At 65.3% G+C, this 25,303-nt stretch overlaps 1 protein-coding gene across 21 annotated transcripts in view; it reads right to left on the bottom strand.

The window, feature by feature from the left end:
• BRD1 (bromodomain containing 1) overlaps window positions 1-25,303 on the bottom strand; it is a 49,993-nt gene that overhangs the window by 6,667 nt on the left and 18,023 nt on the right. For 8 of the 21 annotated variants that reach the window (XR_014845353.1, XR_014845352.1, XR_014845348.1 and 5 more), the window contains 8 exons: window positions 23,297-24,674; window positions 12,458-12,614; window positions 8,681-8,812; window positions 8,342-8,470; window positions 7,868-8,180; window positions 6,268-6,528; window positions 1,960-2,270; window positions 1,773-1,877 (listed from right to left, as the gene is read on the bottom strand). Coding sequence is in view for 12 of the 21 variants with exons in the window: in XM_085024964.1 (XP_084881090.1) it covers window positions 1,773-2,270; window positions 6,268-6,528; window positions 7,868-8,180; window positions 8,342-8,470; window positions 8,681-8,812; window positions 12,458-12,614; window positions 23,297-24,674 (2,868 nt within the window). In the remaining 9 variants the exon portion in view is untranslated. Of the gene's footprint in view, window positions 1-1,772; window positions 2,271-6,267; window positions 6,529-7,867; window positions 8,181-8,341; window positions 8,471-8,680; window positions 8,813-12,457; window positions 12,615-23,296; window positions 24,675-25,303 lie in introns of those variants that run through there. The other 13 variants (XR_014845354.1, XM_085024971.1, XM_085024970.1 and 10 more) reach the window with 3 other exon arrangements.

Below are 25,303 nucleotides of genomic sequence, written 5' to 3'. Positions count from 1 at the left end.
AGAGCGGCCCAAGGAGACCAGCGGTCACAGAAGGAAGCGGGACACAAGGCGGCCCCGGAGACACCACCACAAGGTGCAGGGTCAGGCGCTGACCCCGCTGCGAGCCCGCGAGGGCGGGTGGGGGCAACCTCGAGCCACGCGTGGCCCCCAGCGGGTCCCCGCAAGGCAGGGCGCAGACGATGCCCTCCCATCCTGAGGCTGCAGGGGTGGCAGCCACCAGAGGCCCAGGAGAGGCGAAGTGGGGGCGGGGGCGGCCCCAGGCGCCAGGCTGACCCTGCGCCACCGGGCGAGGAGCCTCAGACCCGCCAGCACTGAATCCACTGCCGTCCTGCAACAAGAAGGGCCAGGTGCCGCGGCGGCCAGGCCAGAGGGCTCCTTGCAGACGCACCCTCACCGAAAACCCGAGAAGCCCTGGGCTCGGACGAGGGCACCGGGAGCAGACCCTGGTGAGGGAGCCCAAGAGGGTCCCGGAGGCCCATGCGCGGCAATGACTCCGGAAGAACAAGCGGTCAGCGAGGCCCGCCCAGGGTCTGGCAGCCCAGCCCCCAGACACCAGCTTCACCAGGGGCCCTTCACCGTGGTGGGCATGTGGCATGGGTGCCAGGACACCCCACCGGCTGACCGGCCTCAGCCTAGGCCTGGTGGGACTCAGGGCGCGGCCAAGCACTGCGCAGGCCGCCTGCACCTGTCCCCGCCCCACTCCTCGGAGCCCCCGGGCCGCTCCGTGGGGCTCGAACCACGTGAACCACAACAACAGCAACCTGGCGCCGAACGACAGCACAACAGCCACAACAGCACGGGCGGATACTGTTTCTGTAAGACCAGCGACGTGCAGAACCTGGCCGGGTGACAGAACGACGTGCTTGCGGAGGCGTGCACAGTGCAGAGGGAGGCTGGCGGAGCCCCCGCCAGACTCAAGGACGGGCCAGGGAGCACGCAGGCCTCCAGCCCCTGCCCCGACCTCAACCCAGCGGCTCTAGGACGCCCGGAGAGCGCCACCCTGGCCAGCAGCACACCCCCCACGGCTCCGCCTCAGGCAGGACACGCTCCCCTGCCTGGACGGGACACAAGAGGACAGACGCTCCCCTGCCTGGACGGGACACAAGCCAGGCTCTGGCCCACCCCTGGGACCAAAGTGCAAACTCGCCTCCGGGAGAGGCGGCCCCAGCACAGCCACAGCGGCGGCGGCGGCAGCACAGAGACACCTGCCTTCCCCAGGGAAGGTTAGAAACAGGCCGAGAAGGAGCAGCAAGAGCAAAGGCGGCCTCCTTCAAACCTGGCTGGGAAGTTCCGCCAAAGCCGCGGACGCCCCGCAGGCAGGCGGACGTCCTGATGAGCTAATGGACCCGCTTCGGGGACAGAGCCGAGCGGTCAAGGGCAAACACGCTCGCGTGTCGTCCCAGCAGGTGAGCGGGGCCGCGAGCAGACGCCCCACCGCCCTCCTCGAGCGCACGATGCTGCGCTGAGCCCCGGCCGCGCGACTCCGGAGCACGGGGGCCCGCCCGCGCCCCACGGCGCACGACACGGCCAGGCACCCCTCGGCCCTGAGGCTCCAGAGAAGGGACAACGGGACCCCCGGGCCAGGCCGGCGCCAGGTGGCGCCACCTCGGACCGACAGCGCGCGCCGGGCCGAGAGAAGCCGGGTCTTCTCACGGGGGCCCAGAGAAAGCGGGGCGGTCGAGCCCCACGCCAAAGCCGGCAGGCGCCGCCCCCCACGCTCCGCCCGGAGACCCCGCGAGGGAAGGCGGGCCGGCGGGCGCCCGTGCGTTTACCTGTGTCCAGGCGCTTTCCCGGGGACCCCTCCTCCACCTCGGAGTCGCCGCAGGTGCTTCGCGACCTTTTTCTTGGCTGCAGGAGCGTCTCCAACCTCGGAAGGACTACAGACAAAAGGGTTTTGGTCCCTAGCTGAGGAGAAGCTGGCTGGGTCTCAGCGTTCTTGGCAGACTTTGGGGGGCTTACACTTTGCGGTTTGCAGAAGAGGACAGAGGTGCGTCTGTTTACATCGCTTGATGGCTCCGCCACCGCGGAGGCCGCTGCTGCGGGCGCATGGCCGCTACTGGCGAGGGTGGGCTCTGGAGGGTGTCCGATTACCAGCACGCTCTGAGGGCAAGCGCTATGTGACTCATTATCAAATGTGACTCTTTTGAAAAGTTTACTCTGCTCGGGGTTGAGTTCTACTGGTTTGAGGGTTGGTGGTTCTGAATTAGTCTCCGAGTTTGAAGGAAGAGGTAATGCATCTGATGGTTCAAGTTTAGGGGGAGATTTATCTCCTGAAAAAATTATAAATAAAGTGATTTTTGAAAACTGGTAATTATAAAGTCTATCATAAAACGTACTGTAAATGTGACGTCCACCAAAACACTCAGTCAATCAAGGAAACAAAGCATCGCGCGGAACTAGCAGCGAGGGCCCCGTGGGCCCCGCGGCGCCGGCTCTACTGGGTGCGTTTCCCTGACGCCAAGACCGTGGCGCCTGGCGCCCGGCGCCCGGGTGGACAAGGTCACCCTCCGAGAACGACTGTGAGGCCCTTCGCGAGCGCCAGCCTGAAGCGCAGCGCCCTCGGGACAGATTCCGCATCCACCACTCACTTACCTGGAGGAAGAGCAACGCGTGCGACTAAGGGTCAGAGCGGCAGCCCCACCGTCCCGACCTGGACCCCAAGGGGCCGAGCACACCAAAGGGAACGGGCGGGTCAACCTGATCGCTGACCAGGTCAAAAAGCAGGGTGTGCGGAGCGGCCGAGACCCTCTGCAGGAAAGGAGCGAAGCCCACGGTGGTCCGAGGCGCCCCTCCGGGAAAGGTGCGGTCTAAGCTCTGGCTAAAAAGCTGACTCGCGGACAGAAGCACCAGCCCTGGACGGAGTATCGTAACCTCTTAAGAAGGGCTTTGAAACCTGACTGAGGGCCCGGCGTCAGCCCAGAGACCCCGTCCAGGAGGACGTGGGCGGGAGGACACGGCCCGCTGGCTGAGCCACAGGGGTTTCTCTCCAAGAGGCTGGTTCTGGGTCCAGCACCTCAAACCAGAACAGCAGCGCGTGGCACCACGCGGCACAACGTCTCCGGAATGGAACCTGTGACCCCTCCAAACCGTCTGAAGTACACAGAGTTAAACACTGTGAATCCAAAATCTTTTGGGGGGGAAAAAAAAAGCTACCCAACTCCGGAGGTTCACTTGCATCTCTGAGCGAGTGTTTGAAGGCTCTTGCCAACTTATGGAGAGGGGCCAGCAGGCTCAGAGCTGGGAGCTCCGCCCCAGGTGCCCAGCTGTGCCCAGGTGCCGGGGCTGCAGGGCGGCTCTGCTCGGAAGGGGCCCTTCGCTTTCAAATGCCACTCAGAGCTTGTTACAGCATGTGACAAGGGAACCACCAGCTGTCAGAAGAGTCAGTTTCAGGAGGAGGCGCAGGCACCCTTGGCCCACTGGTCGGCCACAGGGACGTGACAGGAACCCCGGGGAGGTGACAGTGCCCTGGGGGTCTCTGCATGGCTCCCCCACCCCCACCCCCCAGTCCAAGCAGAGGCCTCCCTTTACCTCCTGCCTCCTTTTCCTCCCTGGACCCCAGAACGGGAGCCCCTGCTCCCCATCAGCAGCCCCCTTCCCTCTGTGGGACCCCCACGCCCAAGGCCCCTCCCTCCCCCAGCACCTGTCCTCACAGCCCAGGCCCTGGGCAGCCCTCAGCCCGCACAGGGCTACTCCTGCCCCACGTGAGCCTCTGCCACGCACGAAGGCTGACACTTCACCAGAGGGGCCTCCTGAGCCTCCTGCCCATCGCCTGCCAGTCCAGCCCCTGCTCCAGGGACCACCGGTGTGGGTGGGGGGGGCGCTCCTGGAAGCATCCCGAGGCCCCAAGGGACCGGGAGCAAGGGCGCAGGTCAGGAGCAGAAGCTGCTGGGGGTGCAGAGGGGACAGCAACCCCCCCACCAGCTGTGGGACCTGCGTGCAGCCTCCTCACCCGCCAGAGCAAAGCAGCCTGTCTGTGCCCAGGACCAGCCGCACCCCCGACGGCAGGTGCCGACCAGGAGCCTGGGGACGACCTCCTGCCCAGGTGACACAACACGAGTTCTCTTCAAAGGTCCCTGGCTGCCACCAACCATGGATGCGAACTTGGTGAAAAGCTCCCCATCAACTTCCAGAAAAAGTTCTGTTCATGGACAGGCAACGCAGAACCTCCACATTCACCAATCAAACCTGCAGCTGAAATTCCACTCACTGGAGCCCCCCCCGCCCCCGAAACAGCAGAGAGGGTCACACTCAGACGCCTCCCCCGAGCCGCCACTCCTTCACCGCCGTCTACACGGGCCGCCACCCCGCTTCCAGCTGGGCGGGAGGCCTGTCTGTGCACCCCGCCTGGGCTCCCTGCCCCAAGATTCGCGTCAGGAGCCGTGGTCCCCACTCAACCGCGGCACCGCCTGGAAACGGCCCGACCCCGGAGGCGGCTGCCCCTTGGGGACGGAGTCCCTGCTCCGCACCCAACTGACCAACGGAAAGCAGAGCCGGCGTCCGCGGGAGGACCCAGGCCTCGGACCCCACGGACCCCCCCCACCACCACCACCACACCGCACAGGCCCAGGGCCGCGGGCCCGCAGAGCCCCCCACCCCCGCGTCCCCCGAGGCGGGACCCCCACCTGGCAGTTCCAGGTGCCGCGGGAAACCGAGCCATCGAGAAGCCCGCCTGAGACTCTGCCAACCACTGCCTCCTCAGGCGGCTGTTTCCGGCTCGTCTCACACCACCGTCTGTCACCAACCGTGGTCCCCAGCCCCCCCGGACCGCAGGCGCCATGGGATCTTTACGGGGGCGGGGGCCGCCTCTCGCACCCACACCTCGGCGTCCGCTGCCAGGAAAAGCCCTGCCCCCGCGTTCTTTTCTCTTTGGGCCGCGCCTCTCGGCAGGGATCAGAGCCAGGCCACAGGGGTGACCTGCGCCAAAGCTGCAGCAAGGCCCGATCCTCAACCCACCGCGCCACAGCGGGAACTCCCACTCGCTCAGACCAGAGCACGTGCAGGCCGTCTCTGACCTCACGGCTACTGTGCCGCCTCCTTCAAAGGACCCCAGGTGACAGCGGGAGCGGCCACCTTGGCCGCCCACCCAGAGGGAGTTCAGATCAGCTCCCCTGACAACAGGGGACCAGTCGCCCGACGCCAGGGACAGCTCGGGCAGTAGGAGGGGGCCGGCTGGGGGGCGAGCATGTGCCCCACGCTCCAGGCCCCGACCGCCAGGACCACCCTGCATCCCAAGGACCCCTAGGGCCCAGGGCCCAGGCTGGCGTCCAAGGTGCCATGAGCAAGGGCCCCTCAGAACAGAGCCCGCAGGCGGGGGGCTGGGGAGGGGTGCGCCCTGGACAAACCTGCTCCCACCGTCCGCCCTGCAGCCGCCACCAGGGCCGCCCACGGAGCAAGCGGAAGGAGCAAAGGGCTGCGGAAGGACGCTGAGCCGCGCACACCGGGGTCACTGCCTAAAGGCTCCAGGTCCTGCCTCCGCCGCTGCCTCATGCAGCCGGGTGACAGAGGGGTGGCAACACTGGGGCACCGCTCAACAGAGCAGCCTCCGCCGCCCTCCTCAGCGCCGACTCACGGGCACCCCCCCAAGAAACACACGCCGCCACTGCCGGGAACGTGGCAGGGCCGTGATGCGGACACGTCCGCAGCAGGCCACGGCTCCTGTAAAGAAGCCGCCTGAAGACCGGCTTTGATTAACGTTGCCGCTGTTCTCACTGGACGTGCCAGGAAAACTGAGCAAGATCAGAACCACTGCTTGGGCCTGAGAGTCTCACCCCACGTGTGTCCTGTGCAATGAAAGGGCGGGAGGGGCCTTCCATGCCCACGGCTCGCTTCCCAGGCCCAGGCGGAGCCCGCGGTGGGGCCACAGGACGCAGAGCTCGCCTGATCACCCCCCGCCCGGGGCAGGCAAGGCCCGGGCCCTGGAGCCCAGTGCCCAGAGGAGCCCTTCCGCCAGTGGTGCTAGAGCACCCCTGTCCCAAGGCTGGGGGGCCCTCCAAGGCCTGATGCAGCGCCCTGCGCCCCCACTTCCCTGACAGGACAGAAAGAGCCCCCCATCACACAGCCAGCGGGTTCTTTGCTATGCGAGGCGGCCGGAGCTAAGCCACTCTCCCAACAGCTGCCTGGGACAGGGTGACACGTCTCCTTCTGGGCCCGGAACTCGCCAGGGGACCGACGCCCAGGCAGGGGGCACCGCCTGCCCCTCCTCTGCCCCAAGGGCCTCCCAGCAGCGGGCGGAGCTGGCTCCCGGCCCAGCCCCCGGCGCGGGCTTACCTTCCTCGCCGGCCTGCGGCCCCGGCCGAGCACCGTCCTCTTCCAGGCCGCCAGTACCTGACTCCGCGGGCGGGGGCGGGCTGTGCTGCTGGCTCAGCTTGGTGCGCAGCAGGGCAATCTCTTTCTTGAGCAGCTTGGCCCGCTTGCTCCGCGACCCGCTGGACTTCATGGAGCACGTGAGGTCCAGCTTGTCCAGCAGCTCCCGCAGCTGCTCCTCCAGGACCATGTGGGCTCTGTTGGCCGGGTTCAGCAACCTGTCCACTGGGGTCAGAGGACACAGCCGTCAGTCCTCGAAGCCGGGCCACCGCCTCAGACCACCCCGCTGGCACCGCGGGAAGGCGTCCCGGTGCAGGAAGCCGGGAGGGCGCCCTCCCCACACGTGGCCAACCAAGCCTCCTGCCCGGGCCAGCTGCCCGTGCCGAGCTCAGGCATGAGGAAGGAGCTCGGGGCACCAGGGCACCCGCTGGGCACCTGCACGTCACATTTGGTGTCTGAGCACGAGTCTCAGGGCCCAGGCTGTCACGTGGCTTTCTAAAAATTGGGCTGCAAAACCCACACGTGATCCAAGTTTCCAGGCAAATTTACTACAAAACTCCCTAGCGATTTCAACTTCAGCCGAACACCAGTACCTATAAAGCACAGATTACCTTAAATCAGGGAGAAGTGGGTAAAACCAGAAACTGGTCTACGGAACCCAGTGGAGGCAGAAGCGCCAGGCAGACCAGGAGCCCTGCTCCCCCCAGGCCCACCTGCAAGAGCACCGCCCGCCCATAAGAGAAACGCGGGGCTTCGGGGAAGCGAGCAAACCGCCTCCCAGCAAAACCTCGCAGCTACCGCCACCTCCAAAAAGTCCCACCAACAAAACTGTGGCATTTGAGCCCCAGGGAGAAACGTCTGGTTTGCCTGCAGGAGAAGGAGCACGGCAGGCTCCACCGAGAGGCTGACCTGTGCCCCCCGATCAAATGCTGGGGAAGCAATGGCCTGAATTCTCGCCCCTACCTTCACCCACCTGAACGGCACATGGCATGTGGCACCTGCTGAGGTTTCCGGAAGCCCCCACCCCCACCCCACCAAGGTCCCCGCCCCATCGCAGGGAGCTCTAGGCCGGAGCCCAGCTTCCAAGCACCGCAGACTCCGTGGACAGCTGCACGGGTCTGAGAAGCCCAGGGCGCCTCTCCCGAGGCCGCCTCTGCCAGGTGGGCAAACCCGGAGCCAGAGGGCCCAGGCAGGAGCCCGGGGCCCCTGCGCATGGGTGCTGTCACTTCCAAACAGCCACGGCCTTCCACTGCCACACGACACCACCGTCAGAGGCCCGCCAGGGCCCACGGCCCCAACTCCACTCCACTGTGGGCTGTACCAGGCAAACCACAGGCCACGCAGGCCTCTCAGAGGGTGCTGAGTGTCAAACACCCACCACGCGGCAAACGCCAGCCTCAGTGACTCCTGAGTCCTTCAAAGGCGGGAACCGCGGGACCCACCGGGTTAAACGCAGGTTATCAGAGGGCCTTCCACCGCTTCTGCCCTCTTCCCGCCAGGCTCCCAAGAAGCCTCCAGCCGCACACGGGGCCCATGCGCCTCCTCCCGGCCGGGCTGGGCTTACCGTCCTCCCAGGAGAACGGCCGCCGGGGGGCCGCGGCCGGCCGCTCGGGCAGGTGCATCCCCGAGGCCTCCTCGAAGCCCACGCTGTCGGCCTGGCGCCTGGCCTGCCTGAGGACCACGCCGCCCTGGTCGCGCAGGCGCACGGCGGCGCGGTAGAAGACCGTGTCCTTGGCGTTGTACTTCATGCAGTTGTCCACGATGAGGTCGAAGTCCTCCTCCAGCTCCCGCAGCGTCCGGTACCCCTGCGCCTCCAACCGCTTCCGCATCGTGGCAAAGTCCATGGGGTGTTTGATGTGGTCCAGGTAGTCCGGGACCTGATTGCAGGGAGGACACCGCTCGTCCACAGGCCCAACAGGACCCCGGCGACACGGCAGCGCGAGGGCTCGGAGAGGCGCGCGCAGGGCCTCCCGCCACACCACTGGGAGGGGGCGCTGGGGCCCCGGGACGGGGGCGGAAGGCGGGGCAGGACACCCACCTCCTTCAGGCTCACGGGCTGGGCGAATATCCGGGCGGGGTCCTTCTCCTGCAGCTGGTCCAGCACGGAGCGCAGCAGCACGGTGAGCGGGGTCAGCCGCAGCTCCAGGGCCATCTGCTCCACCTTCACCTGGGGGCCGGCCCTCGTCTCAGTGCCTGGGGACCCTCCCTGCAGCCGCTCACTGCCCACGGCCTGCCCTCGGCCCGGGGCGCCCCTCTCCGGCCCACGCCCGCCAGGAGCTGCACCGACCCCACCAGCAGCCTCTTTCAAGACAGAGGTCAGTGCCAGGCTCGGCCAAGGCAGCTGCACCCAGAGCGACAGCCCCCGCTCGCCACCCACCTGCTCCCGCTTGAGCTTCTCGCGCTTGCGCAGGAGCTCGATGAGCAGGCGCGCGCGCTCCAGGTCGTGCCGCAGCCGCTGCCAGTACTTGAGCTTCTCTTTAGCGGCTTGAATCTCCTCATCATTTTCTCTCTGAGGAGAGGATCGGGGATCAGCCGCGACGCCCGCACACCCCGCAGAGGGACCAGCACAAGCGGCGGTGGGGGCGGGTCCCCACAGGGAAGGGGCTGGAGGGGCCGCCCGCCTGGAGGAAGCAGAGCACGGCGCACACCCCTTCCCGGACCGGGCCACCCCTCTGGGGGCATGCGTGCCCGTCTCCAGGCCCGGCCAGCAGCAGGTGAGGGGCCGGTGGGGCCGACAAGGGAGGGCCGAGGACCAGGGCACAGGGACGAGAGACCCGCGGCCTGAGCAGCACACACTCAGGGCCTCAGCAAAGGCCCGAGACCCGCTCTGCCCCAGCGGGGCCGCCTCGCACCTCCCTTGACCCACCCTCCCCAGCGCCCCCCCACCGCCGCCGCCGCCCCCAACTTCCTCCCGTCCCCAGGCTCCGCCCAGGACCTGTGGTTCCAGATGCTCGCCCTCTGCTCCGCGGCTCCAACCCCAGGGGCCCACCCGCCCGCCCAGGCTGAGCCCACCCTGTGCCAGGCTCCTTTCTGGCAGGGGACCGACCACGGCCCCTGGGAGACCCAGCACCTCCCTCACCTCCCCCCAAACCAGTCCCCCAGGACATGCACACCTGCCCCATCCAGGCTCCTGGCTGGTGTGCGGACCCCGGGCCACAGCGCCCTGGACACCTGTCCCGTGTGCTCCCCCCCCCCCACCCCGCTCAGGTGCACAGCTCCCCGTGACCCGCCATGGACGCACACGCCTGCAGCGGCTGACGCTGCCCAGCATCAGAGTCCAGCACATGCTCCACCGACTGTCAAACCCTCTTCTCTCTCTGGCCCCCGGCGCCTCTTGGGCGTCCAGCCCCATGCAGACAGGATTCAAATCGCAGAGCCGCCAGGCGGGACCCCAGCCAGCGCCCTGAGCCCTGGTGCAGGGAGGACTCTGCCCGTACAGCTGGCAGCCTGCGGGCTCTGGGGTCTGAAGGCAGAGACCCGGGTGGGAAATTCCGCAGGGAGGGGCCGGGGCAGGGCCTGGGCTTCCTCTCCGCCAGACCCCACTGCTCTCTCCTGGCTCCGCCAGATTCGGATTCAGATCCCTGGGATTGTTTTTATGTTGTCTGAAATTCTCAGCCTCTAAGCAGGAGTCAACAGCAACGGGGGCTGTGTAAGCGAGGCCGATGTTTGTGTTACGAGGTGGGCTCAGAAAACCCAGTTCCCCAAGAGTACCTGAAAACGCCTCGTCTGTTCGTCTCAACAGACCCTCTGCAAACACGAGCAGAAGGGAGGTTCGGCCTGGTGACCCAAATGGGGAAGGCGGTTCCCCCAAGCCCCAGGACCCCCCTGCTGCGCTGCCCACGAGCCCGCCTCCCTGGGCTGCAGGGCTGCGAGGGCCACGCTCTCCGCCCACGACAGCCGGCACACGAGCACCTGCCCAAGACTCACGCCTCTTCGGCATGAAAGGGCCTGACTTTCCGACCCTGTTCTCAGGGGGCCTTCATTTCCTACATGAAACCAATCCTGGAAGGTTCCATGAAGCAGGACAGCAGTGAAGCTACCTCTGGGACCAGGCGGCTCTCTAGCAGGAAGAGGACCTCAGAGGACTCCCTGTGCGATGGGTGAGAGGCCCCACCGCCCGAGGGAGACGGCCAGAACCCCAGGGCCAGGGTCAGGGTCAGGGTCAGGACCAGCCTCACCAGATCAAACCCATGCCAGGGCACAGGGCAGCCACCCAGGACACGACTGAGCGCCTAAGACCCCAGCCCCGGAAGTTGACGCCAGCAGCAGGGCGGCAGGCGAGAGGCTCTGAGCTGACACCGCAGGACGACCGAGCTGTGCTGGAGGCACAGGGCACGCCTCCCCTGTGCCAGAGGGGAGCACAGGTTCGCTGGCAGAAGCGCTCACCCAAGAGCAGGGGGGTGCCTGCCCTGCCCCAAACTAGGTCCAGGTCCCAGGCCAGACCACACAGGCCAGCCCTCGGCTCCCGAGCGAGCCCGCGTACGTGAGGGACAGCAGGCCGCCGGTCACCGTTCACTTCAGGCCCTGGCCACGGGCAGAGGACCTGGGCAAGCCAGCCACCCCCGGTGCCCCGGACCCCAGCCCTGGGGCATCCTGGACATCCCCCGACCCTGCAGTCAGCCCTCCCGGCCCGGCCCGCGGGCACACGCACTGCCCCGGCCCCGAAGGGAGCCACGACCTCCACTCCAGAGGGAGGAGGAGGAGCACGTGCTGTGTCACCAGCAAAGCCCCAGTTGTGACACAAGGTCTGGGACGTGCTCAGGAGGCCAAGCCCACCGGCGAGCACAGGGCTCCCACGCCCCCCGCCCCCCAGGGTCAGCAGCACACCGAGAGCAGTGCGTGCAAAGCAGTCAGCGGCGCCCCTGCACCCACGTCCCGCGAAGCCACAACGCTGGGTCCTGACGAGGGGGCCTGCACAGAGTGGAGAGGCTCGGAGGGACCCGCAGGCTCCAGAGGAGCGTGGCCCGGCACCGTTGCCCTGGGCAGTGGGTCTGCACAGCACAGGACTCCGGCCCTGGGCACCTCTGTCCCCAGGGACACGACGGGCAGGGGTGCAGCCCGTCCTACGCAGGCCCGGAATCTGAACAGTTAGTTTTTCCGTGAGTTTCAAAAAGCATTAGAAAGACGTTAAAAGAGTCCCCATCGTGGTGCAGCAGAAACGAATCTGACCAGGAACCATGAGGCGGCAGGTGCGGTCCCCAGCCTGGCTCAGTGGGTTAAGGATCCGGTGTTGCCATGAGCTGTGGTGTAGGCCACAGACACGGCTCGGATCCCGCATCGCTGTGGCCGCGGTGTAGGCCGGCGGCTGCACCTCCAGTTAGACCCTTACCCTGGGAACCTCCATCTGCCGCGGGAGCGGCCCTTTTTAAAAAAAAAAAAGACGTTAAAACTCCAATTCTTTTTTTTTTTTAAATGTAGTTTTTAAAAGTGTGGTGGTGACTTGACCTACTTGTCAACACAGCGGCGCGGGGAAAGCTGAGACACGGGGCTCCCTAGAGAGACAGCACCGTCCGGGCCGGGCAGGCGTGGAAAGGGACGAGACAGCCGAGCAGCCAGGAGCAGGACAGCGGCCAACTCACACGCCACGGCGACCTCAGGACGGGGACCCGACCCGGACAGAGCTCCGCGGAGGGGCAGGCCCCTGGGCCCAGCCACCCAGCTCGCAGGGCCACCCGCTCTGCCTCAGGACGCCACGCAGCTCTGGCCGGCTCCTCTCTCCGCAGACTCCTCCGGGCATCCGGCCGGAGAGGGAGGCTGAGCCGAGGCCGACCGCGGACGCGGGTCGTCCCCGAGGCTGCGGCCCCAACACAAGCGCGCACACGCGAGCCACTCGAGGGCTTGGGCCGCCTTTCCGGGGGGCTGGGCAACGCCTCCCGGCACCGGCCCTCACTGCACCCCACCCCTGCCCCTGAAGCCACTCCTCCAGAAGCGCTCTACCGCGGCAGCGGGTCCAGGAGCCCAGGGAACCTCGGAGACGCGGGGTCTCGTTCTCACAAGAAACTAAGTCCGCTGGTGCTCGGGGCCCTGCCTGGCACGGCGCTCGGACCCCAGCGCCCCCACCCACCCCCGGGGGGCGCGTGGCAGAGGCCTCCCGGGACCCTGCCGCCCCCCGCCCGCCCGTCGAGAAGCAGAGGCCCGGGGCGGCGGCGGGTACCTGCGGCGGGCTCCTGCGGGACGGCAGGCTGGACTGCAGCCTGCGCAGCAGCGGGGCGCCGTTCCGGGAGAGCCGCTTCAGCAGCCAGTAGCTGTGCGCGCGCTCGACGAACTGCTTCTTCCGCGGGATGGCCACCTGGTTCGCGATCCTGTTTAACCTAGAAGACGGGACACTCAGAGGTCACGGCGAAGCAGGACATCGACGCGCCCTCGTCGTGGACACCAGACGCGACGGCATCCCTTTCAGCCACGGGAGCCCCTCCGCGCGTCCCGGCCACGGCCTGCTCGCCGCTACCACCCGCCTCCCGTTCCTGCGGAAACAGGCCTTGGCCACCTTTGATCCGCCGCCGTGCCTGGACGGACATCTCATCGCGAAAGACACTGGCAGAGCCCTGGGGGTCTGTGCAGCCGGGCCCCCTGCACAACCTTCACTCTCACCGGGCCGGGGGCGCCCGGGCACGGGTCCTACGTGGTCGGCCCCTCAAAGGGCAAAAGAGAGGGACGGGACGACGGGAGGGAGCAGCAGCGGGGCTCAGCTACTCCGCCCGGGCACCTCTGAGGCCCCGCCCAACGACACCCTCGCAGGGACCACGAAATGGGAAGGCTTCGTAAACAGGCTCCCAAGGGGGGAAACGGCCAGGGAGCTCCCAGCCCGTCATCACCCCTCCTGCCTCGCGGAGACCACAGGCGCCGTCGCAAACCAAACCTCCGCAGGACCACGAGGCCTCCTCCCTGTGCACCAGACATTAGCGCTTCAGGACAGAAACTAAGGAATTTTCAGAACTTTCTTTTTTCTTTCTTTTTTTTTTTTTTTTTTTTTTTTTTTTGTCTTTTTAGGGCCGTACCCGCGGCATGTGGAGGTTTCCCAGCCTACGGGTCAAATCGGAGCTGTAGCCGCCGGCCTACACCAGAGCCACAGCAACTTGGGATCCAACCCACGTCTGCGACCTACACCACAGCTCATGGCAATGCTGGACTCTTAACCCACTGAGCAAGGCCGAGGATCGAACCTGCATCTTTGTGGATGCTAGTTGGGTTCTTAACCCACTGAGCCACAATGGGAACTCCCAAGAGCAAACCCAAAGGCTAAATCCCAGGGACGCGCCCTAAGGCCCTCAGCTCTGCCACGTCCAGGCCCCTGACGGTCCTTCTCTTCAAAGCAGCAGCTGCCACCTCGGTGCCAAGGGACACCGCACAGGGCTGCCCTCCTGGGGTGACCTGGCAGGACGGGGCTCGAGTGTCAGCGCAGCAAGGGGACCCATTAGGGGCTTTCTGAAGAGGCCATGGCGCATCCAGCCCCCAAGGCACCAAGAGCTTCCCAGGCAGAAGGAATCGGGAGTCCAAGCAAGGACACCCCCAGGGCTGGAGCAGAGATGGGACAGACGCCCGCCAGCAGCGCCCAGTGCGTCCCTGGAGCTCAGTGGATCTCTAGACACGCAGACGTGTGCTGAGGCACACACAGGCTCGGCTATCTGAGGCCAAGTGAGGCCATGCAGATAAAAGCATCTGACGGCCAGGAAGGTGCTATCAGGCAGCACGCTTGTAAGAAAGACCAGGAAGCACGTGAAACCAGCCCCCTCGTCTCCAGAGGCAGGACTCCTGAGCCAGCAGCGGCCCCCAGACCTGAGCCACAGGCTCTCAGCAAGCACCACATTCCAGCCACGGGTCTGCTCAGGAGTCGCGAAGAGGAGGGCGGGGCTGAGCACCCGCTGCACCCCTACGGACGCCCTGCACCCACTGGCCCATCTCAATGACCAACTCACGGCCCGCGGAGAGCAGAGATGCACCAAACCCCCACGGAAATGCGAGCAACACCCCCCCCACCAAGGGACGGGGTCCGGCTCCTTCCACGGTTCACGTCCAGGGGGGAAAGGCTCCGAGGACCTCGGGGGGGGGGGGGGGGGCATGCAGGACCAGTGACAGCGAAGGCACAGCCAAGCGCGTGGCCAGCGGCGCAGAAGGCAAAACCACAGCAGGCACGGCCCTGCCCCGCAGGCCCAGGGCAGCCTCGAGCGGGTCTGCCCGACAGCAAGCACCCTTAGGTTACGCGCCTCGTCTACGCAACTTCCTGGCCCGGCTTCCGCCTCGGCGTGTTACCCGGCTCGTTATTTGGACAGAGCACCTTGAGAGGGGTCGGCCGTCCGGTGTCCTCAGGCCCTTCTGAGCACATCTCGTAAACCAGGTGCCTCCAAAGCACAGCCCGGCTCCGGGGGGGCCTGGGGCCAGGCCTCCGAGAGGCCCCAGGAGGAGAGGCCCAGGCCTCGGGGTGGCGGCTCAGGCCCGCGTCACATCCGCAGACACCAGAAGGAAGCGGCGGGCATCCCGAGCGGCAGCACCCCGGCCCCGAAAGTTCTGTGAAGAGGTGTGTCCGCCCAGCATGGCTCTTCTGCTCTGTTCCCCTGTCACCACTCCCTGAGCCAGAGGAAGCCCAACCCTCACAGACCAGTGAGAGGGACACACCGACAGGTGGGGGCATGGTGGCTGGCCAGCTGTCACCTGGGAGGGGACACAGACATGCCTGCCACGCCACCCAGAGCCCAGACTCACTTCCACTTCCACGCGTGCACACTGTCAGTGTTCCAGAGCTCCCGCCTCTCCCTACGTGACCCTGGAATCAAAAGCGCTGGATTCAAATCCAAAATGAGGAAGGCACGACACTGCTTTTTAAAGGTAGTTTGCTCGGTGACAACCAAAACGCAACACAGGGAGTTCCTGTTGTGCCGCAGCAGAAACGAATCCGACTAGGAACCACGGGGTTGTAGGTTCGATCCCTGGCCTTGCTCAGTGGGTTAAGGATCCAGCGTTGCCGTAAGCTGTGGTGTAGGCTGGTGGCTACGGCTCCAATTGGACCCCTAGCCTGGGAACTTCCACATGCCGCCAGTGCAGCCCCAAGAGGAAAAAAAAAAGACAAAGTGCAACTCAGAAGGAGAGGCTGACTGGAAACGTGCCGCAGAGGTTAGGAGAAGACAGGGGGATGGCAGGGGCGCCCTGGACAGCGCGGAGGGGCTTCGGTCTCCTCACCACGGTGGCAACAGCAGCCAGTCAGGCCCCAGACTGCTACCCGGCTTCACCCTGCGAACACTTGGGATGTTTAAGCGATTCAGAGGCAGCACCAGACACCTGAAACTTACAGCGTCCCACTCAATGACATCTCGGCAAAGCTGGGGGAAGAGGCAAAGGAGCAAGACATCATGCGGAGAAGATCCCTCCAGGCTCTGGGGTTAAAGAACCCGGTTAAAGAACTGTATCCATGAGGACGCGGGTCCGATCCCCGGCCTCGCTCACTGGGTTAAGGATCTGGCATTCCTGTGAGCTGTGGTGGAGGCCGGCAGCTGCAGCTCTGATTCGACCCCTAGCCTGGGACCCTCCATATGCCGTGGGTGTGGCCCTGAAAAGACAAAAAAAAAAAAAAGAAAAAGAAAAAAGAAATCACGAAAGTGGAAATAAGAACAGACAAAAAATCTCCACAAAACCAGAACTGTTTTTGGAAGACTGTAAAGAAACAAATGGAACAGAAATCAATTAAAAGCGAGTATCCTGAAATGAGATACCAAAAAAACTTGCAAAACAAACAAACAAACAAAAAAAAAAAACCTGTAACTTATCAGATCTGACTTGCAAAGAAAGAAGAAAATCTAAGTACATTCATACAATTATTCCAGAAACTGACTTAACCCTTCAAAAAGTTCCTCCCACCCCTGAGGAAAACAGAAGGCAAGCTTTCAGAAGAGGGGCGGGCTGGCCTGACCGGACGCCGGGGCGCCGGGGCACCGGGGCACCGGGGCACCGGGGCGGGAGGCGAGGAGGCCAAGCGTGGACACGGCGGCCCGGGTCTGCCCAGGAAATCCACGCGCAGACGGAGCAGGAGCAGCTCGGGGTCCAAGGCGGACAGAGAGCAGCACAGGTGCAGGCGGACGGGGATGGAGCCGCGGAGGAGGAACTACCCGCGGGCGACAGCGGCCAATGTCCGAGATGCCCGCCCCGTGACCGGCCACGGGGAGCCACGCAAAGGACAGCCTGCTGGACGCCTGGCCCTGGCCAGCTGGGCTGAGGGGACGTGGTCTGAGCCAAGGCCAAGGGGGCTGCCAGACGGGCGGGGGTTGTTCTAAAGCCTTCAGAAGAAGAGCTAAAGGCCCGCGGGAACAAAGGATCACATCAGACAGGACAAGCAGAAGCCTTAAAATAAATAAAAACACGCGTTACAAAAGCAGGCAACCGCGCAGAGCGCCGGCCAGGCAGCCCGGGGCTGGGCTGCTGGGAAGAAGACAGGACAAGTGAGGGATGAAGAGCCGCCCCAAGGCGCCCCTTCGCAGGCGCTCCCTCCAAGGACCTAAGGAAACTTACGAGGTGCCACATCCACCTAAAAACACCTGCAGCTACACGAGAGCCAAAAATGCGAATCGGAAAAGAACAGCTATTTCGAAGACTGAAGGCCTTACGGAGAAAACCACAAACTCCCATTAAAGTGTTCAAGAAGCACCGAGGTGGGCCGGGCTCCTGCTCCAGCGACGCGGCGGCGGGTGGCTGCGGGCCTCTGAGGGAGCCCAGAGCCCTGGGGAGGGGTCCTCAGACCTGAGCCAGGACACTCGCCGTCCAACTGCATCCTGCGAGGCACCGCCAACGCGCGGCACCTTTTCCAGGCCCCTCACCCGCCATCTCCACGGACACGTGGTTCCTGGTGAAGTGACAGGACTGGGACCTGCCTCAAAATGACCAAAGGGAAGGGGCAGGGGAGGGAGACGGCCAGGCGCTGCTGAGGCCGGGCACGGCACGGACTCACACATTTCAAAGGATTCTCCAGAGACAGTGGCGTGCGAAGACAGGCTGAGCAAAGACGTGCGACAGCACGACCGAGCCGCAAGGACAAGACTGGCCAGGATGCGCCAGCACCCCAACATGCCTGCTCTGCCCAGGCCAGTGATGCCAAGCGGGCCAGAGAGAAGCGGGCGGCGGCGGGAGCCCGTGTTCAGGGCGACGCCTAGGTCCTGTTCTGCCCACAGGGAGAAACCCAGGAACACGGGCCGGGGAGGAACCCACCCCGGGGCGGGGGGGGGGGGGGGGGCCCGCACATCACATTTCTGTTAATTTGCTGCCCTTGATAACACACAAATGTCCCAGATCCGACTGCAGCGGCTGGGCGCAGCTAGCTGTGGAGGCGAGGGTTCAAAGCCCGGCCCAGCACAGGGGATTAAAGGATCTGGCAGTGCTGCAGCTGTGGCACAGGTGGCAGCTGGGGCTCAAATTCAGTCTCTGGCCTGAGAACTTGGACATGCAGCAGATGCAGCCATTAAAGAACAAAAAAAAGAGAAACAAATTTTAAAACACACAAACGTCTATAGAGTTCCCGTTGTGGCTAAGTGGTAACTAAGTGGTAACGCAGGACGCATGAGGACGCAGGTTCGATCCCTGGCCTCGCTCAGTGGGTTAAGGATCTGGCATTGCTGTGGCTGTGGTGTAGGCTGGCAGCTGCAGACCCAATTCGACCCCTAGCCTGGGCACCTCCATGTGCCGTGCGTATGGCCCTAAAAAGACGTAAAAAAAAAAGAAAAGGTAAATGTCTAGTATTTTGTTTCTAAGCTCTGTATATAAATCATGAAAACAGGAAAAAAAAATTTAAAGAAGCAGCCCCACCCACCACGTGCAGACACGGCGGCACACCCAGCATCACTTCTGGGGAGCTGCATCCTGCGTCTGCCCCTTCTCTCCTCAACTGTCCACTCTTTTTTTGGGGGGGGGGGGCGCCCTCAACGTGCGGAAGTTCCCAGGCCAGTGATCAAGTGTGCACCACGGCAGTGACAACACCGGATCCTCGACCGACTGAGCCAGCAGGGAACTCCAACTGCTGGGTTTGGACAATGGCCGTGCTCACTCTCAGAACAGCTCAGACGGGGGCGAGGGGGACAACATGACACATGAGGGAAGGGAAGCCACCCTCCAGGCCCCGAAAGCCAGAATCAGCCTCGGGAGGGCAGTGGTTCTCACCACACAGGTTCCCGGGGACCTGACCCAGCACAACGCGGGTCAGGACCAGCCACCCCTCCTCCAGGCTCCAGCCCCTCAGACAACGGCCAGAAGCCCCAAGGCTGGGGGTGAGGGTCCACAAGGAACCCCACCAGGTGCCAGACACCCTGCAGCACCCACCCCAGTGCCCGGGCCACGACAGCGGGTGGGGGAGAGAAGGACCCTAGCGGACCCGAACACCAGAGGGACGAAGGCCGGGCAGGAGAGGGACATGCCACTGGGCTACAAGCAGGGGAGCCGCCACCTCCAGGGGCCTCCCAGACCTGGGATCCGACGCCACAAAGATCAAAGGCAGCAATCACCCAGTGGAGGCACCGGCGGCACCTCAGCCACCAAGGAGCAGGGACGCTCGGTTCCAGGCACCCTCCGCAGACAAACGCGGGACGAGGCCTGCTCTGCGGCAGGGGGAGGCGTGGGACGCCCAGATCAAAGGAGGCTGAGAAGCACTGTCCGGACTGCAGGAGGGCTGCAGCGGAGGCTGCCCCGGGCCCCGAGGCGCCGGGAACCATCCCCAGAGGTCAAAGAGGTTAGAGGTCAGCCAGAGAGGACTCTGCATAAAGAGGGTGTGCCAAGGTCCAGAAAGGAGCGGGGTGAGACCGAGGTGCCAGCCCACGGCTGCCAGGATGAGTGAAGATGCGCGGTGAACTTTCACCCCGTCTCTGCCAAAGCAAAGCAGATGCAGAGAAGCCGCGACCTTGGCAGGCTCTCCCGCGGCTGCGCCTGCCCTGGGCGCCTGGGCGGGAGCCCTGAGCACGGCAGGCCCACAGTGCTGCCTGCAAAGCACTGACCGTGCCCCGCAAAGACCAAGCCTGAAGGCATCAGAGGTGCAGAGCTCTGCAGGCCCCCAGACCGCCCCTGAAGCCGCCAGACTCTTCTCCTGTGCTGTTCTCATTCTCCGATCAAAACAAATCTACTCGCCAGAGGTGCCACCTCCCACCTCCCAGAGGCCCACGAGGGCGGGCTCACCCAGGGAGACACCCAGCCCCCTCAGGGACGCTGAAGTCACAGCAATTAAATAGCACTGAGCAGGTGCGGCTTCCGCCAGGCCCACCCCGAACGCGGGCGCGGCCAGAGGGAGCTGGGGAGGGTGGGCAGCAGGGCCCGACCCTCCAGACGCCCAGCGCCTCCCGGTCTGACCTGACAGCCAGGGTCGCGGTGCTCCCTCTCCCAGGACCCGGGAGGGCGGGCAGCACCCACGGGGGCAGATGCCCCCCAACGGGTGCAGAGGGCGGGGCCGGCTGCACCTGCGGGAGCCGACAGAACTTTCCTGAGGATGCTCAGGTTAACCGCCAGAGACACGGAGGAAGACACGCAGACCTCGGGTCCAATCTCCTCGCCGTCGCGTCCAGGGAACGCCAAGCTTCCGCCCAGATCTGGGGCCCCAGCTGCACCCCAAGGAGCAGAGACGGGACCCGCCCCTCCAACCTCACCCGTAACTCAAGCAGCAGCTCCTCAGGCAGCAGCTCCTCAGGCAGCGTCCAGGCTCAGGAACTCATGTGAGACCAAGTGGCCAGCAGGACAGGCCGTGCTCCCCGACGCGGAGGGACCCCCAACAGACAGGGCAACACCTGACACAGAGCGACTGGCAGGCCCAGCACACAGCAGAAACTCGACTAAATCAGCTCCTCGGGGAACCAGGAGGCTCCACCCCGAGTCCCTCCGCCGGCCTGACCCCCCAACACTGCCCCCATAAAGCAGGAGAGGACCCAACGGGAAAAGCGGCCACTCCGAAGGCAACGCCGCCACCACCGCCACAGACAACAGGCCTGCCCACAGCGCGAGTCCCCAGTTGGGGGCCAGGCCCGGGAACTGCCACGACTTAGTTCCAGAGCCTATTACCCAAGAGATGAAAAGCAATCCTTTAACTTAAAAATGCGGGAAATGGAGTTCCCGTCGTGGTTCAGTGGTTAACAATCCGACTAGGAGCCATGAGGTTGGGGGTTCGATCCCCGGCCTCGCTCAGCGGGTCGAGGATCTGCCATTGCTGTGAGCTGTGGTGTAGGTCACAGACGCGGCTCGGATCCCGCATTGCTGCGGCTCTGGCGTAGGCCGGCGGCAACAGCTCCAATTAGACCCCTAGCCTGGGAACCTCCGCATGCCGCGTATGCAGCCCTAAAAAAGATAAAAGACAAAAAAGACAAAAAATAAATAAATAAACAAAAAGATAAAAGACAAAAAAATAATTTTAAAAAAACACCGAAAAGTAGGAGTTCCCTTGTGGCGCAGCGAGTCGGGGATCCGGTGCTGTCACGGCAGCGGCTCGGGTAGTTCCATCCCGGCCCTGGGGAAACTCCCACACTCCGAGGGTGCAGCCCGAAAAGAAAAAGTCAGACTACAAAGTGAAAACATCACACCCGTCCTCCCCTCTTGTCCAGAACAAAGCGCGACCTTCCACCCCGCTGGTCTCGGTTTCCCTCTCACCCGAGTCCTCAGCTGCTCGGCCACTCACGCCACACAGCATCACAAGCCCTGCCAGGCACCCCGCTCTCGGAGCCCCCTGAGAGGGAAAGAGGCCCCTCCTCTCCTGCCCCCCACGCCCGGCCCCGCAGCAAAGCTGGTCACCAAGGCCGGGCTTTACCCCACCGCCAGGGATCCGGGGTCTCCGGCCTGAGAAGTGGCCACCAGACCCGCTGCCCCTCCTGTCCCAGCTACGGGGGGGGGGGTCCCGACACCCGGTCACCAACAGGCCGAGGGGGGAGGCAGGGTCACGGAGGGGGTTGAAGTGGCCTGAAACGGGGTCCACACTGCGCTCGAAACCTGCAGCCAGGATCATGCCCCCGGCGAGCTTCCGCCTTGACGCCGACCTGGAGGCTCGGTGTGCAGCCGAGCCGGGGAAGGAAGGACAGGAGGGACACGGCCCCGCTCCGCCGCCAGCCACTGGGGCCGCACAGAGCCCTTCGCCAGCGGCTGTCGCCGCCCGTGCCCACGGGCCCCTCCCCAAACGCCGTCGGCGCCGCAGGGCACCCGGGCCTGGGCGCAGCCTTGGCAGCGCCCGAGCTCCCGGCCTTCGAGCCCTGGGAGCAGATCCAAACCCGAGCGACGCCGTCCTCCGGAGTCAGAGGGACGGACTCGCAGAAGCCCTGGTTCTGCGGGACATGCTCTCCGGAGACGCGGCACCGGCAGCGCTTTCAAGGCGCTTGGACCGGACTGACCGGCCCCGTCGTGAGTCTGAGCTGCTCCACAAAGAGCCCGAGGCCGACGTGGGGAAACCGGCCAGGCCGCCACCAGCCACACACAGCGAGGACCCGACCCCCTGGGGCTGAAAGCCGGACCCCACGGGGCGGCCCCCTCGCCGGACGACCTGACGGCACAGCCCGCGGGAGGCCTGCTCCCGGGACGGACGCCCAACTGGAACCGCGCTACCACTTCCCCGAAGCTCAGGCCGGGGTTCGAGTCTCCCCCAGACCTCTGGGCACTTCAGGCTCTGGCGGGAAAGCGTCCATCACTTGCCTCGTGTCCCGAGCCACAGCATAGACGGGAGGAAACAAAAAGGACACGTCAGGGAGGTCCCATCACGGCTCAGCCGAAACGAACCCAGCCAAGATCCATGAGGACGCAGGTTCGATCCCTGGCCTCTCTCGGGGATTAAGGATCCCGCGTTGCCACGAGCTGTGGTGTAGGTCGCGGACGCGGCTCAGCTCCTGCACAGCTGTGGCTGCGGCGGTGGCCGGCAGCTGCAGCTCCGATTCGAGCCCTAGCCTAGCCTAAGAACCTCCGTATGCCACGGGTGTGGCCCTAGAAAGGTTTTTTTTTTTTAAAGGAGAAAGAAGGAACAAGTAAGTGGCAAGGGGACAATCAGAGGAGGAGACAAGCCCAGGGTGGGGACGGCCCTAGACTCCGTGCAGGGGTGAGGGGGCCCCTCGGGGTCCTGACCCCACCAGCACAGACCACTCCAGGCCCCGTCCGGACCGCCAGGGAAATGCCAGGGAACGAACCAGGAAAGCAGAGGCTGCCCCCACCAGGAAGGGGGCCAGCACCCCGCCCCACGCGGCCCTCGCAGCCCCACGCGGCTCTCTGCCCTGGTGTTGGCCTTCCTCGGCCACCCTGCTCAACTTTTCCACAAGTGATTTTAAAAATCCCACAAGAAGGGAGTTCCCATGGTGGCGCAGTGGAAATGAACCTGACTAGGAACCATGAAGTTGTGGGTTCGATCCCTGGCCTCGCTCAGTGGGTTAAGGATCCGGCATTGCCGTGAGCTGTGGTGTAGTTCGCAGACGCGGCTTGGATACCGCGTTGCCGTGGCTGTGGCGTAGGCCGGCGGCTGCAGCTCTGATCCGACCCCTGGCCTGGGAACCTCCACATGCCGCGGGTGCGGCCCTAAAAAGCAAAAAAAAAAAAACAAAAAACCCACAAGATTCCTAAGATCGGTTTCGGCGATGCCCAGGTGGAAGCTCCCCGGCCCGAGAAGGAACCCGCGCCTCTGCAGGCACCTGACCTGGTACAGTGACAACAATGGATCGTTCGCCCACGAGCCCAGAGGGGGGGCTCCCCGAGATGCCCGCACTGCGGCGAGGGGGAGGGCGAGGAACAGCACTTCGTCCTGCCCGGTGGCGACCCTCGGGGGTGCCACGGGCCCCAGGTGCAGCCACCCAGGCCGCCACAACGGCCAGGGCACCCCGCGGCCGGAGCGGGCACCGAGGACACCACCGCCCTGCTGGTCTCACAGACCCGAGTCGCCGGCAACGTCCGCGTTCCCGGGGAGCAGCGACTCGGCGCAGCTGCGCAGGGGGGCCGTCACCCCGCGTGGGCCTCCGCGCGCCCGGCCTCGGGCCGCAGAGCCCGCCGCGCTTCCCTCTGCGGGGGGCCGCGGGGCACTTACCTCTGCGGGGGGATGCAGGGCGCGCACACGGGCGGCAGGGCGGCGCAGGGCTCCCGAGGTGCCTTCTTGGCCTTTTTGGCCTTCTTCCTGACCTTGGACGTGGCCCTGACCGTCTTGAGCGAGCCCTCCTTCCGGCAGACGCCGTTTCTCATCTCCGGGTCCCCGTAAATGTTCAGAGGCCTCCGGGTGCAGCCCGGGGGCGTGTGCACGTCACAGTAGGCGGTCTTCCTGACGGAGAAGGTGGCGGCGCCGCCCGCCAGCTCCTTCACGGGCTCCATCTTCATGTAGAGGCCGGCCTTCTGGGCGCAGGTCACGTGGAAGGCGGTGTAGCAGTTGGCCTTGTGGCACTGGATGCAGGCGCCCACGCCCTTCTGCTTGCAGAGGTAGCAGGTCAGCTTCCAGCGGGCGGGCGGGATGTTCCGCACGCCGTCGATGGGCTCAATGAAGACCGTGTTGGCGAAGCCGACCTCCGGGATCCACAGGGCGCACACCACGTGGCCCCAGCGGTCATCGTCCGTCTTCTTGAAGGCGCCCCCCTTGTTGGGGCAGAGCACGCAGTCGGCGGGCCGGGCGCGGGCCTGCAGGCAGTGGCGGCAGAGCCAGCGGCCCTCGGGGATGTAGGGCACGCCGTAGCACTCCTGGTGCACGGCCAGGTTGCACATGTCGCAGAAGAGGATGGCGTTGCTGTTCTGGCACTCGCCGTCCATGCACACGCAGCACACGGCGTCCTCGTCGATCAGGCACTGCTGCTCCCCCTGCTTCTGCTTCTCGCAGTGCGAGGCCTTCTCGAAGCGGTCCATCAGGAACTCGAACACGCTCTGCGACACGGCCGCCACGCAGTCGGCCTTGCGCTTCTCGTTGACCAGCTCCAGCCAGGCGTAGTCCTCCTCGTCCATGTCGTACTCCACCTCGTTGTCCAGCTCCTCCGCCGACTTCTCCACGAACTTGTAGTACACGGGCGGCCGCCGGGGCGCCGACGGCGGGCTGTACTCCACCACGCGCACCTTGGGCTCGGGCAGCGCGCTGGCCGAGGCGGGCACGCCGTGGGCGCTGGGCAGGGCCTCGCTTTTCTTCTTGACGCGGTTGTTCTTGTGGCGCTTGGTCCGCGAGCCCACGGGCGGCCGCTCGCTGTTCTCCTTGTTGCTGTTGCACTCGCTCATCTCCTGGGCGGTGGCGTCGTCCTCCAGCACGATCTCCAGGGGGTCGAAGATACTGATGCGGTGCAGGCGCCCCTCCATCTCGATCTCCACCATCCTCTGCGCCTGCGCGTAGGTCAGGGTCTCGCGCGCGGGGGAGGGCTTCGTGCTGCTCGGGGAGGAAGGGGGCCTCGCTGCGGCGCGATGACCTCGGCCTTTCCTCCTCATTTGGTACCGACTCCCTGAAAGAGACCAGGCACACGTTACCTCGGCGCGGAGGATGCGGGGGCGGCGCAGACTCCCGCGCTATCGAAACGAACCCCCCGCTCACCGGTCCCTGAGGTTTCCAAAATCACTCATCCCACCAGGCCACCCTCCCCGGGGACTCCAGGGACCAGAGCGGGTGGGCGGAGGCGTGGCCCTGCAGAGGCTCCCGCGCCCACGGGTCCTTCCAAGACGGTCTCGGGTCCTTCCAGGACAGTCTCGTTTCCAGCGCTCGCCGGCCACCCTCTTAGGTCACCCAGCCAAGCACAACATCCCTCCCGAGCAGGGCTGCCGGAGAAAGCCCAGCCCAGAGCTGGACTCCAGGGGCAGGAGGCTGTGAGCACCAGGCCGGCCCGTGAGGGGCTCTGGTCCCCGGCGCCCCCCGCCCTGCTACAGCCCAGGAGAGCACCCTGGAGCCCAGGGCGCTGACCCCGGCAGTACCCCTGCCGGGAGTAACCCATCCTCCCAGGAACACGTTCCCCCCACACCTACGCAGAGGCACAAGGCGACCGGCCACCAGGACCCAAGAGGGAAGCCTTGCACTGGCCTGGGGGCAGGCTTCACCCCTGGGAGGCCCCCAGCCAGCCTCTGCGGGGACTCAGGAGTG

This window comes from Sus scrofa, chromosome 5, assembly GCF_054392235.1.
Source record: "Sus scrofa isolate SSC_HxYL_T2T_F1_AM1 chromosome 5, Sscrofa_HxYL_maternal_Yorkshire_Landrace_v2.0, whole genome shotgun sequence".
Classification (NCBI taxonomy): domain Eukaryota; kingdom Metazoa; phylum Chordata; class Mammalia; order Artiodactyla; family Suidae; genus Sus; species Sus scrofa.
This window is presented reverse-complemented; position numbering and strand designations above follow the sequence as displayed.